This window comes from Octopus sinensis, linkage group LG11 (genome assembly GCF_006345805.1).
Source record: "Octopus sinensis linkage group LG11, ASM634580v1, whole genome shotgun sequence".
Classification (NCBI taxonomy): Eukaryota; Metazoa; Mollusca; class Cephalopoda; order Octopoda; family Octopodidae; genus Octopus; species Octopus sinensis.
In genome coordinates, this window is record NC_043007.1 from 63,300,694 (window position 1) to 63,313,723 (window position 13,030).

At 32.9% G+C, this 13,030-nt stretch overlaps 1 protein-coding gene across 13 annotated transcripts in view; it reads right to left on the reverse strand.

Moving 5' to 3' along the window:
- LOC115217556 (girdin) overlaps positions 1 to 13,030 on the reverse strand; it is a 180,609-nt gene that overhangs the window by 29,650 nt on the left and 137,929 nt on the right. For all 13 annotated transcript variants that reach the window (XM_036507587.1, XM_036507585.1, XM_036507583.1 and 10 more), the window contains 5 exons: positions 11,785 to 12,555; positions 9,647 to 9,792; positions 7,720 to 7,809; positions 4,516 to 4,567; positions 3,572 to 3,692 (listed from right to left, as the gene is read on the reverse strand). In XM_036507587.1, the coding sequence (XP_036363480.1) occupies positions 3,572 to 3,692; positions 4,516 to 4,567; positions 7,720 to 7,809; positions 9,647 to 9,792; positions 11,785 to 12,555 (1,180 nt within the window). The remainder of the gene's footprint in view (positions 1 to 3,571; positions 3,693 to 4,515; positions 4,568 to 7,719; positions 7,810 to 9,646; positions 9,793 to 11,784; positions 12,556 to 13,030) is intronic.

Here is a 13,030-nt window from a genome sequence, read left to right on the forward strand (position 1 = left end):
TATATCTGCTTTTAAATTGACATTCTATTTATATCTATATATTATTTATTTATATTTAAATTGACATTTATATTTATATATATATATTTATATTGATATTTATGTATATTTATATTTATATACATATGTATATATGTTCTACAATAAAAACCATTCTAAACACTCTGAAATCATCAGAACACCTGAATTTATCCAGCAAGTTCAACAGACCATTGATTACAATCCCAGAAAGTCCATGAGGTCAATTGTAAAAGATCTCCATTTGTCAGAAGGAACAGTCAGAAATGTTGTTCACGAAGACATCAGATATAAGTATGTATGATGAGGAAAGGTCAATTTGTCAGAAAAAGCAAAAGAAAATCAGTACATCAGATCTAAAAGGCTTTTAAAGAAACTGAAAAATCCAGCAGAAGATTTGATTTGGTTTTTCTCAAACAAGAAAAACTTTGTTCAAGATCTAAAAGTTAACAGAAGAAATGACAGATGGTTAGGTGCAGACCATTCTAAAGTTCCATGTGTTATGCATACAAAATTTCCTGCAACTGTCATGGTTTTAGGGGTGATGCCTACTTACTTCTTTCCACAAGGCCTTATAGTTAACTCTGCTGCCTACATTGAGGTCCTGGAAATAATTGTTAAGCCCTGGATAGACAGTGTATGCAATGGAAGGCCATATGTGTTTCAGTAAGACTCTGCACTATCACACATAGCTCTAGTGATACAGGAATGGATGGCTGAAAACTTTCATGATCACATAACCCCTAACATTTAGCCCCCTAATTCCCCACATCTCAATCCATTGGACTATTACATGTGGAGCGTTGTTGAGAGAGAGGTCAATGAACACGCCCATAGTACCAAAGATTTTATGAAAGCTGCCATAGTCAGAGTAATGTCCAAAATGAACCAGGACTACATGATTTGAGCATGTAGATGATTTAGATCTCATACAGAAGCAGTTGTTGAAGCTGAAGGTGGCTTTATTGAATAGCATTACAGTAAAGGAGGTTCATTTTGATCCTCATAGCATTTTTTGATAAATAAAGCTATTATCTGTTATTATATATCTCTTTTTGTATAAACATAAATCTGTCCTCAAATATTTTACGCACCTTGTATACAGTATGTGTGTATATGCATGCATGTATGTGTGAATTTTTATGTGTGAATATACATATGTGTGTGTTGTTGAGGTAGGCTTGGAAGTGTGGTTAAAAAATTTTCTTCACAAAATTTGGTTTTGAGTTCATTTCCACTGTATGGTAACCAGGCAAGTATCTTTTACTATATTCATAGGTTGACCAATACTTTGTGAGTGAAAATTTGAAAGATAGAAAATGTTCAGGAGTTGTGTGTGTGTGTGGGTGGGGGGAGGGGTATGTGCGCGCGCGTGTGTTTGTGTGACACAACACTGCTAGCTAAATCAAGACTGGCGTTGCATCAAAATGGTAACTCAGTCAATCAGCAGAATATAAAAAGTAGCAGACTGAAATAAGTAATATAGGAGATGCCCTAAAAGTGTAGCAGTCCAATGACTGAAACCAGTAAAAGAATATGGATGTACATATATGAAAATAAAAGGAAGTCAATGGGTCTCAAGTGGTTATAATGAACATTTTAGTTGAAATACTTGGTTGAGTATACTACAGACACTTGTACACTGAGTGAAACCCTCAGGCAGAATCAACATAATACAGAGTGTCAACAATGCTGACCCTTTGGATCATATGTACAGTCTATCCAGCAATAAAAATTTTTGAAGTTAAATTAATATAAAACCACAGCCTTTTTTTATCCTTAATCACAAAATAAAAGATACATAAAAACATAAATTATGAAAATATAATTAAATATTCAAATATTTTTCAGCATTTGAGTAATTTCAGTTACATTTAGATTAGGAAAAATATTGTAATATAACAAATTTAACAAAACTATAAATATGAGTGTGTTGTTTAATTAGGTGACTGTTTACTGTTACTAGTTTCTTCACTTCGTCTTTCTTTGGCTACGTTACTTTTAAAATTTGTTGTAGAGAAAATCTAATTTTATATCACACTTAATAGTAGATTATACATGCAAACAGGTCCTTATAAAAAGTTTTGTGGAATGTGTCTGAAAAGGTTTATACATTTATATAGAAAGGCAAGTGGAGAAGTGATGCATAGCAAGCAAGTGTAGCTGACAACAAATAAAGAAGCAATGTAAACACTATTGTCAATCTAAAACAAATGATAATGCAACAATTAATGCATGCAATAATATGAATTTAACAATTAGAAAAATATATAATAGAAACAACAACAAATTTAAATTTCAACAAAATTCTTTTCTACTCTAGGCACAAGGCCCAAAATTTTTGGGGAGGGAACCAGTCTATTAGACCAACCCCAGTAGGCAACTGGTACTCAATTTATCGACCCCCAAAAGGATGAAAGGCAAAGTGAACCTTGGCGGAATTTGAACTCAGAACATAAAGACAGATGAAATACTGCTAAGCATTTCACCCGGCATGCTAATGTTTCTGCCAGCTCGCCACCTTAAATTTCAACAAAATATCAAGAAAATGCTAAGAGTAGGCACAGAAACAAACGATCTATAAAGTAGCAATGGCCAACCTTTATCTAGCAACAATTCACACAAAATGTATGTTTAGCTTTGTCTCTGGTTTAGCATTAATAACTAAGTAACATCGACAAATAAATATAAGATATAACATGTTACATGAGTTCCATTCTATATTAAAGAGCTCTTAGGGTCAGATGATGATGGTCCTGAGGTTGAAGAGGCTAAAGTTGTTCATTCTTTTAATGGTTTTAAAGTAACATTTCTATATTCTTAGAGTAACATTATGAAACCTACAGAATTATTTCTTTAAGAGTATATAAACAGTTGAAAACAGAAAATAAATGTATCAAAATAATTAATTTCTTAAAAGAATTTTTGCTTTAGTTATTGTAAAATATTGATTAGCCAGTAATGTTTTCCAACAATATCAATTCTGAAATAAATAATTTAAAATTTTTTGAATACTTAAATTTTAAAATAAGAACATAGAACGACCAAATAAAATGAAAGAATTTAGATAAATCTATAATTTTAAGCAAAATTTCCAAGATATTTTTTTAATCCACAAATTATCTGAGTGTTTGTTCAATCATTATTTTTCTTTACATACTCAAGTGATTGAGCAACTAAGGTGACCCCACTAATTTATTAGAAATATCTAGGATTTTAAGCCGCAACTTTTGACTAGCATATTAGCTATCTAATTTCCTTGGCACTAAAATTTGGGAAAGTGATATTTTTTACTGAATTAAATCTAATATAATTACTATCCTTTATTTTACCAATAGTAGTTTATGTAGATTTGATCATAGATACAAGAGGCATAGAATTAGACATTGAAGTATTTATTAACTCTTTGCCTTCTGTACAAAGTCCACATTTGCTGTGAGATTGGTTGGATGTTTTCAGTATCAAAATGATGTAAATTGATAAGAGGTTTATGGAAAAAAAAAAGGAAAAAAATTAAAATTCTTTCTCAGTTAAGACAAATAATGTCACTTACTAATTCTTCGCCCACTATTACTATCAGCATCAGCTGCTTCTCCACAGGATCCTGAACCAACAGATGAGTTATCAGGACTTTCAGAATTGGTTAAATTTGTCTTGCTTTTTGTTCGATGGACCTAAGTAAAGAACAATTGAAATATTTAAGTTGATTAAAGATAAATGAAATTTAAAATAAAACAAGTAAATTTAACTTTAAAATTTACTTTAATGAAGTGGTTTCTTCGTATTAAGAATATCAGTAATATATCTCATTTATTGATCTCTTGAAAACACTGTACTCAATGCATCTAAAATTACATCAAAACAAGTTTTCTGTTGAGTTACAAAATATTTTACAAAATGTCCCTACTGCTTAAGGTAATGTCTCAGAGATAAAATGCTATCTAGTAGTCAAACCCACATTTTAAAGTCTGACCAAGGACACTTTTACTAACACTAATCTCTAGATTTATACATTATTCTATCTCTATATCAACACAACAGAAACACTTGTTTTTCTTTTCTGACATGTGCTGTATTACAGGTTTTTTTATGGTTCTATATTAAATAGAATTATTTCATTAGGACTTCATAACTGCATCTTTCAGAAATAGGTATTTGAGTATGAATTTAATAGTTAAGAAATACATACAACTGAAATACAATATTAACAGGCATTTATCCCTGTCCCCCAGAAGATAAAAAGTTTTTGGATATTGAACTTCAGCATCAAATTTTTTTTACTCACTGTGTCTGAGGAAGAGGCAGCACTCCTGGCTTTCACAGGCCTTTCTAGACCAGTGAGATAGATTCCATTAATGTTTGATATAATGGTTCTTCTTTTTACCATAATTCTTCACTTTTCTCAAAAAAGTTAATTTAATAGTAAAACTTTGAGATTAATAATTACACTACTCTTCACAATCTTTTATTCCCTTTGAAGTACAAAATGCTACTTACCCGTGTTATAATACCTCTTGCTTTCCGTACTAGAGTGGCTCCCAGGCTGCGTCTTCAATGAAAGATATAAGCAATAAGATATTAAAATTAATTCACTATTGGGCACACACATACACAAATATCAATATTTTATCTATTCAAGAAACAATTTACTGAGAAATTAAATGATACAAAAAACATTATTTATCTTAACATTTGCATTTGTGTATCCTTTTGTTTATAAAACACTAAATGATAATATTTAACAAGTTACCACAACCAGCACCACCACCAATATTAATCATGTAGAGAGAAATTGTACATTAACCTATAATTATCATTAACACTACAAATTCCTGAAAATATCAAAATGGTTCCTAACCAGTAACACTATATCATCATCATTTAACATCTGTCTTCCATGCCGGCATGGGTTGGACAGTTTGACAGGATGTGGCCAGGTAGAAGACTACACCAGGCTACTGTCTGTTTTGGCATGGTTTTTATGGCTGGATGCCCTTCCTAACACCAACCACCCTGTAGAGTGGACTGAGTGCTATATATATATATATATATATATTATATATATATATATATATATATATAATATATATATATTGAGAAAAAAAGTCGTCAGAATTTTGGGAAAAAATCCTTTTATTTCTTCATTATTAGTGCTTATGGTGAAACAAATAATTCCCTCTGCCAATGTGCAAGAATCCACAGGCAATATATCCAGCAAGAAGAATTACGCAAAATTCCATTAAGTAAGCATCTGGAAATATGCGGCGATGGAAAATTCAGATTTTTTCCCTTTTACAAATGTGCACAGGACAATCTGCAATACCAAAAAGCAATGGAACTACATTTCATCAAAAAATTTTCTCCAAAGTTGAATGTTTGAAAGAAAAGCAGAGACATTACATTTTGTAAGTGTTATACTAATGTTCTCTAATGCAAAATCATGGAATTGAAAGAGGCGTGATTAAAGTTACACAATATAAACATGGACTTATCCCCCCACCCCACATACTTCATCAAGGAATCCTCCCTAAAATTGAATGTTTGAAGGTAGAGTGGAGAATTTGAATTCTTTATTCCAAATGTGGCTCATCTCTACAAATGTTCAGATATATATATGTGTAGCATTCTGATGTTCTAGCTTTACGTATATATATATATGTATGTATGTATGTGTGTGTGTGTGTGTGTGTGTGTGTGTGTGTATATATACACACATTTTATTTTATTTACTGTTTGATTTTTCGAATTGTTAATTTGCAAATATTATACTAATGTATTTTCATGCAGAACTACACTTTATCAAAAAATTCCCTCCAAAAATGAATGTTTAGAAGGGGTATATTTTTAATATAACTCAAAGAGGAGACAAAGAAAGGAGGAAAAAGAAAAGAAGAAAAGATGGGAAAAACGAAAAAAGAGAGGTAGAAAGCAAAAAGACTTTCAGTTATGACCAAACCACACCTGTTTGTTTTTCAAGTGGTCACCATCCTTAAATCCATTCCAAAGGAAAAAATAATTAAAAAATGAATGAATGGTGAATAGGAAGGTGGATACCCCTTCTCTCTCTCTTTTCCTCTACCCATCTGTCTGACTATCCATCCATCCATCTTGAACATAATCCTAAGTACCCAAAAAAAGAAAGGAAAAAAGAGAGCCACTTACTGTAATATGTTTTTTTGCATGACAGGCTTTTCCTTCCACGGATAAACCTAATCTGTTCTCCCTTTTTACATTGACATTTCTGTGATACACGATCCCTATTGATCAGCCCCTTGTTTTTTTTTTCCACAATCCATTTTGATTGGAATTCAACCCACTTTTTCGACCCCAAGAAGTCCATAAGAAGAATAAGTCTGGAAACACAGATTCCTCTAACGATAGTTTGGTTCATCCTGAGGAAACACTTGCTAACGAAACCCTACAAGCTGCAGCTTGTTCAGGGCATAACGTCTGATGACAAGCAAAAATGCAAACAATTCTGTGTTGATATACACGAAGAAGTTGAGTTCAATGAGGCCACATTTCATACGAATGGCAAAAATCAATCAGCATAATGTTTGCATTTGGGGCAAAGAAAATCCCCATACCACAGTTGAACATGAGAAGGACTCACCAAAGGTGAACGTGTTCTGTGCCATCTCCAAGAAGCATCTTCATGGCCCATTTTTCTTTGAGGGAAATATGACTGTGCAAATGCTTCAGAACTAGCTAACAGATGAACTCATTGCAAATGAACATGAAGACTTCATTTTTCAACAGGACGGGGCTCCATCTCACTGGAGCCTCACTGTGCAGGCTTATCTCAATGACAATTTTCGAGGAAGATGGATCGGCTGTACAGGTGATGAAGACAATGTGCTGTTGAAATGGCCGCCATGTTCACCTCACCTGACACCTTGCGTTTTTTTCTCTGGGGCTATGTGAAGGGCTTAGTCTATGTTCCCCCTCTTCCTGCAAACCTAGAGGAATTGAGCAGAGAATCACTACCGCACTGGAGACTGTTGCCCAAGACATGCTGCAGTGTGTTTGGGTGGAGCTGGACAACTGACTTGATGTGTGCTGTGTCTCTGGCAGTGCACATATTGAACATTTGTGAAATCCTTCATGGAATCCACATACCTTTGAATTTCTCATTCAAATTTGGAGAAATAAATCTTATGTTGCTCAACATTAAACATGTTTAGTTTCATTGCTTTGGCTATGTAGTTTCTGTGATAGTTACATCTCAAATGAGATCAAATTTTTTGAAACACCCTATATATACATATAAAATATTAATGAAAAGATATAATATATAATATAAATATATATATATATATATAATATATATATATATAAGGTGCAGGAGTGGCTGTGTGGTAAGTAGCTTGCTTACCAACGACATGATTCTGAGTTCAGTCCCACTGTGTGGTGGATTTGGTAGATGGAAACTGAAAGAAGCCCTTTGTGTATGTATATGTATGTGTGTGTGTGTGTGTATGTTTGTGCATGTGATTATCCCCCAACCATCACTTGGAAACTGATGTTGGTGTGTTTACGGCCCCCGTAACTTAATGGTTTGGCAAAAGTGACCGACAGAATAAGTACAAGGCTTACAAAGATTAAGTCCTGGGGTCGATTTGTTTGACTAAAGGTGGTGCTCCAGCATGGCTGCAATCAAATGACCAAATTGGATAAAAGAATAAAATAATAAAGGTTTACTTTTTGGGAGATTCTAGGCGCATCTTATAATGTTCCATTATTTTCTCTTCTAGTCTCTCTTTCTGCCGGCGCAAATCAGCAAATTTCTCTCTGTAATTAGAAACATTAATTAGCAAGCATTACTAGGGTTTGGAAAGAGTGGTGATGTTGTGTGAGCTAAACTAGATATTTAATAATATTTAAAGTTTATTGCTTTACTGTTATGAGTACAAATTCTTCCAGAGTCAGTATTACTTTTAATCTACTGGATCTAATAAAATAAGTACAAAAGAAATTCTTAACAGACTCAATATTATACAGTTCTCATTACCTTTAATTAAAATTTCTTGGATGAACACTTCAAGTGTGCTAACATCCATTTTAATATTATATAATTGCTTATTTGATATGATTTTGAACTATAATAATATTACCTAGGAGTTCATTTTACTTCTCATTCACATGAAATTTGGAAAATAAGTAGCAGTAAAATTACTTTTTGATTCTAGAAATTAAATCTTAAGAGACTAATTTTTCTTAGGGCAGCGGAAGCAGCACAGAGAGTAAAGAGTTAGATGAATGCTTTATTACAACTATATCAGTACCCCATGTTAAAAACTTGCAAAATTTGACCTTTGGCCTTTTAATCTTCAGTTTATGTGTTATATATATATATATATATTATATATATAATATATATATATATATATAAATATGCCCTCCCACATCATATATGCATGGAACAGATACTGCATTTCACCTTAAGTCACTCAGTTACACACCCTTTCCTTCATCCTCCTACTGTCTATACAAAGCACCATCTGATCTCATTATATAGCTGTAGATTCTTGAAATTTTTAAAGCTGTATTAAATCTGTTGCCTTTATTTTATATTGTAATAGTTAATTGCATTGTTGGTTACATGCTTCCAATGCACCAATTACTGGTTAAGTGCTACACAAACTGGGGTATACTCCCTAGAATGTTGGCACTCTAGATTTACTTGCAGCTGTCAACTTACAACTGTTTAAAAATAGACATTAACCTCATTTCTCACTAGTCTAGAATGAGTTGTACTTTGTCAAGGACATATAAGAGAAAACAGCCCATGTCATGGGCACAGTCCCTGTTATAGGCATAATTCTTTCCTCCAGACCAAACAATAAAACACAAAACAGAATTTCTGACAGGCTTTTGCTCAGTTTATGACCACCAAATTTCACTCACAAGAAACTGGTTGACCTGAAGTTATGGTAGAAGATCTGTTAGAATACCATGCAGTGAAGCCAACCTGGAACTACAGGGGTACCAAGTGAAATTAACCAAACAACCATGCCTGTACTTATTTTCCAGTTAAGAAATATTTTAGCCCTAGGTATAATTGTTGACTAACAACTTTCCCAACTCTACTCTTCATTATAGAGATTACAGAGTGCAGCTTCCATCTCCAGCTCCCTACATTGGATTCATCATCTAACCAACTGACTTGACTGTTGTCTTTAACTGAATTCCTTACTTCTCTCTCTTTGATTTCTCTCTCTTGTACACCTTATAAAATGGATTGTTGGTTCTTCAAAACTTGTTCACTATATGTATCAGCCCTTGAGCCATATCCATTCAAATTATTTCTTATCTGTATTGTTTTTATATAATTAAGCTTTAAACCAGATATTTCATGTAACTGCTATACACTTATCAGCCACTATTTGCTCTCAGAAAGGTAAATAGTGGTTTGTAAGTATGTGGACTAAAATAGTATGTTGATGGCAACAATTACAAGTATTGTATGTACAGTGCCTCAAGCAAACTTCTAAGCCTCTATTTGCAGAGCACAATGGAGTAAGTTTAAAAAAGTAGAGAATAACTTAGTACTGGATTATTGAGTGAAATAAATAATGATGTGTAGTTAGGTGATTTGAAATGCACAAGTACAAAAATAGATACTTACTGATAAGCTTTTGCAGTCTCTGCATGCTGGTCTTTACTGTTGAGAGCTTCACTGAGAAGCTCTTGATTTTGGTTTATCAAAGTTTTCATCTGATACAGCAGTTGGTTATTTTCTTCTTCCATCTTTTGATTCATTTGATCGATTGCCTGAACAAAAATAGTTTTTAAAAAAATGTTAATATCTGGTTAGATTATCACTTAGCATTCAGAAAAGTGTTTGAAAAGAAAATTTTTCATGTTAAACATTGTTCTGCTATTTTCATAAACATTTGAAGTAACTATTCCACAGCTTTGTGTTCTTCAAAATGCTTATCATTCAGCAGTGGAATAGTGGTGGTGGTGGTTTATTTTTCTTTTAGATTTGATAGAAAGTAGCAGTGAGCAATGTCTAGCCAAGGTAATCTATCCCTTTTGATACCAACCCATCTAATATCTATGATACAAATTTTCTATTTTAGAGACTCTGAATTAAAATCTTCCATCATAACTTCTTGTTGGTTTATGTTTCAAACACCAACTAAATAATGGTAAATATATTTTACTAAATTCTTCATGATTTTCAAAATTAACTGAAACAAAGGCAGTTTATTTCAGTTGAAATATTGTAACAAAAGGGTAAAAGAACTACATCAATCCTCAAGTCAGAGATTTCAAGAAAACAAAAAAAAAGAAAAGAAAAATATCCCATGGTGTATAAAATAAATACATTGGACCTTCTTTTATTTTAATTCCAGCATTTGAGCCAATATGGAATGGAAAAGTCTGAATTGATAACCCAGTTTTTAGTGCTAGTATTCCAATATAACAACTCAGCAGCCTCCATCAAAGTGGTTGTTAATAGGAAAGACATCCAGCTGTAAAAATTCTAGCCATAAACCATGATAAAGTACATAAGATTGAGGGAGGAATACAGTCTTTAAGACAGACAATCCATGTTAGCATAAAAAAATAATGTACAAGAGATTACTGATAATGAAACAATTTGACTTTTGTTGATTAAAACTAAAAATAGTCAGGAAGATGACTTTTATAAATTTGCATTTTTTGTTAGGGTATAAAATGTGCTTTCAAATATTGATGTAAAAAAAGTAAAGGTAGGAGAAAAAAAGCTGCTTCAGACCCTTATATTTTCTTTGCAATGAAATCACTTGAAATAGCTGGATCAACATTCTTTTATATGCTGTGTATATTCTTTAGATATATTTTTCTTTTACATTTATATAATATGTATATATACTTTTATACATTTGTTTTCAATTCATTTATGTTGATATATGTAATGACCATATAACAGTACTGCTATCAGCTGTAGACTGCATAATGTTGGTTTATTCTTAACATAAATTTACAATTTAGAATAGTTTTATATCTAATAGTTTAAAAGTGTAATAAATGGGAGTGATATTTTCTGATGGTACTGAGTAGATAAATTAGGAATGGGGGGGGGGGGGAGAAAGGCAAACAATTCAGTTCAAGGATGAATTCAGCTAGGCAGAGGAATGTGGTGATGGCAGTGCTACTGCAAGGTTAGGGAATGTGGTAGCCCTCACAAAGTGCTTCCAACAGTTATGTCTGGAAGTGGTTAACCTATTGATCACAAGAATTATAGTTAGAAGAAAAGACAGCAAGTAATAGCATAGTTAATGGCCATGGAATTGGATTGATTATAAAGTTGCAAACTTGATTTGAAGAACAGGAAGGAAATTGGGAAAAGTTTATGCAAACTGTAATATAAACTGCTTCAAATCTCTCTCTATATAAACGGCAGTTTGTCTGTGTGTGTTTCTGTGTGTCTGTTTTCTCGTACCCTCACTCTGACCACGGCTTTCAACCGATTCTGATGAAACTTGACACACACATAGCCCAATGTCATAATTCAAACTACGCAGCGAAATTTTGAAAAGTTCCTCCAGTTCTGAAAAAATCGATAAATTCGACATGGGGTCGAGAATCCGAAACCCAAACCACAGACCGTCTAGGGGTCGCAACTCCACCTTTTTAACTCTCAAAAAAAATTTACCATAATTTTTTTCCATTTTTTGGCTATAACTCTCTAAAAATGCTTATGTTATTTCCCTTACAAACCTGAGCAACGCCGGGCGATACTGCTAGTATGAAATAAATGTAGCTTTTACTTACTTCACAACGAGTGGCTAGTTTTGTCATCTCAAGATCGGTATTGCTGAGCTGCTCCCTGCTTTCTGCAGCATCTCCTTGAAGTTCAGTGTAACGGAGTTGCAAATCATTATATTCAGTTTTTATTCTCTTGTACTCCACTCCAAGATCTTGATGCTCCTTTTCCAAACGCTTATATGCTGTGTGCAAATTATCATATTTGTTCCTCATTTGATTATAATCAATTTGCAGGTTACTCAGTGACTTGGACTCTACTTTCAACTGTTCCCTCTCTTTCTCAAGCATTTCGCGCAGCTTAGTGATATCATTCTTGCCTCGAAGTAAAATAGATAGTTGATCTTGTAGGTCTTTCATTTCACCACAACTTGATTTATGTGTGGTTTTCAGAGACCCATGCTCAGAAATAAGGGACTCATATTCAGTGGTAAGATCATCATGGAGCTTTTGCAAAGATTCATGTGCAGAAACTAAAGAGTCATATTTGTTTTGTAGTTCTTCAATACGCTGCAAATTTCTCTCATTCTCTAGATCTGCATTGTTCAGCTGAGATTGCAATGAGGAGTTCTGTGCTTGCAGTGATGTGCACTGTGTCTGTAAGGTTTTGTTCTCTACTTCAATCTTTGCATGCTGTGAATGGCTGGTGTTATTTTGTTCATGAAGTGTACTTAACTGATATTGAAGCTTGTGGTAATCATTATCCTTTTTAGCTATTTGTTGATCTATTACTTCTAGTTGGCGCTTAAGGTTTTTATTTTCAGCCAGCAATGTAGCATTCTGCAACAAAATAGTATGAAAAAGGTCTTTAGAAAAATTATATAATTTCATGGAAGATATCTTTTTCTTAATCTGTTAAGTTTGAACTGAATACAAAATTAGAGTTTTACATTAGAAAAGTAAACTGTACCAAAATTTGTGTATATGTGTGTGTGTGTGTGTGTGCATATATATATATATATACACACACACATATTTTAGGGAGAGAATACTAATTTTAAGAATCCAGTAAAAGATTAAGAAACTTAAAGGCATTCAAGTTTACATTTTAAATTCACGAATATTTTATACAACAATGGTATAAAAACATGCTTACATAGCAGATAGACACAATAGCATATTCTTTCACACAACTTCACTAACAATTATGAAGTAAAATTTATTAATACACTATGTATGCATATGTGTTGTGTGTGTGTATTATTATTATATATATTTTAGAAGCCATAGCTTAGTGATGCAACTATTGTACTTC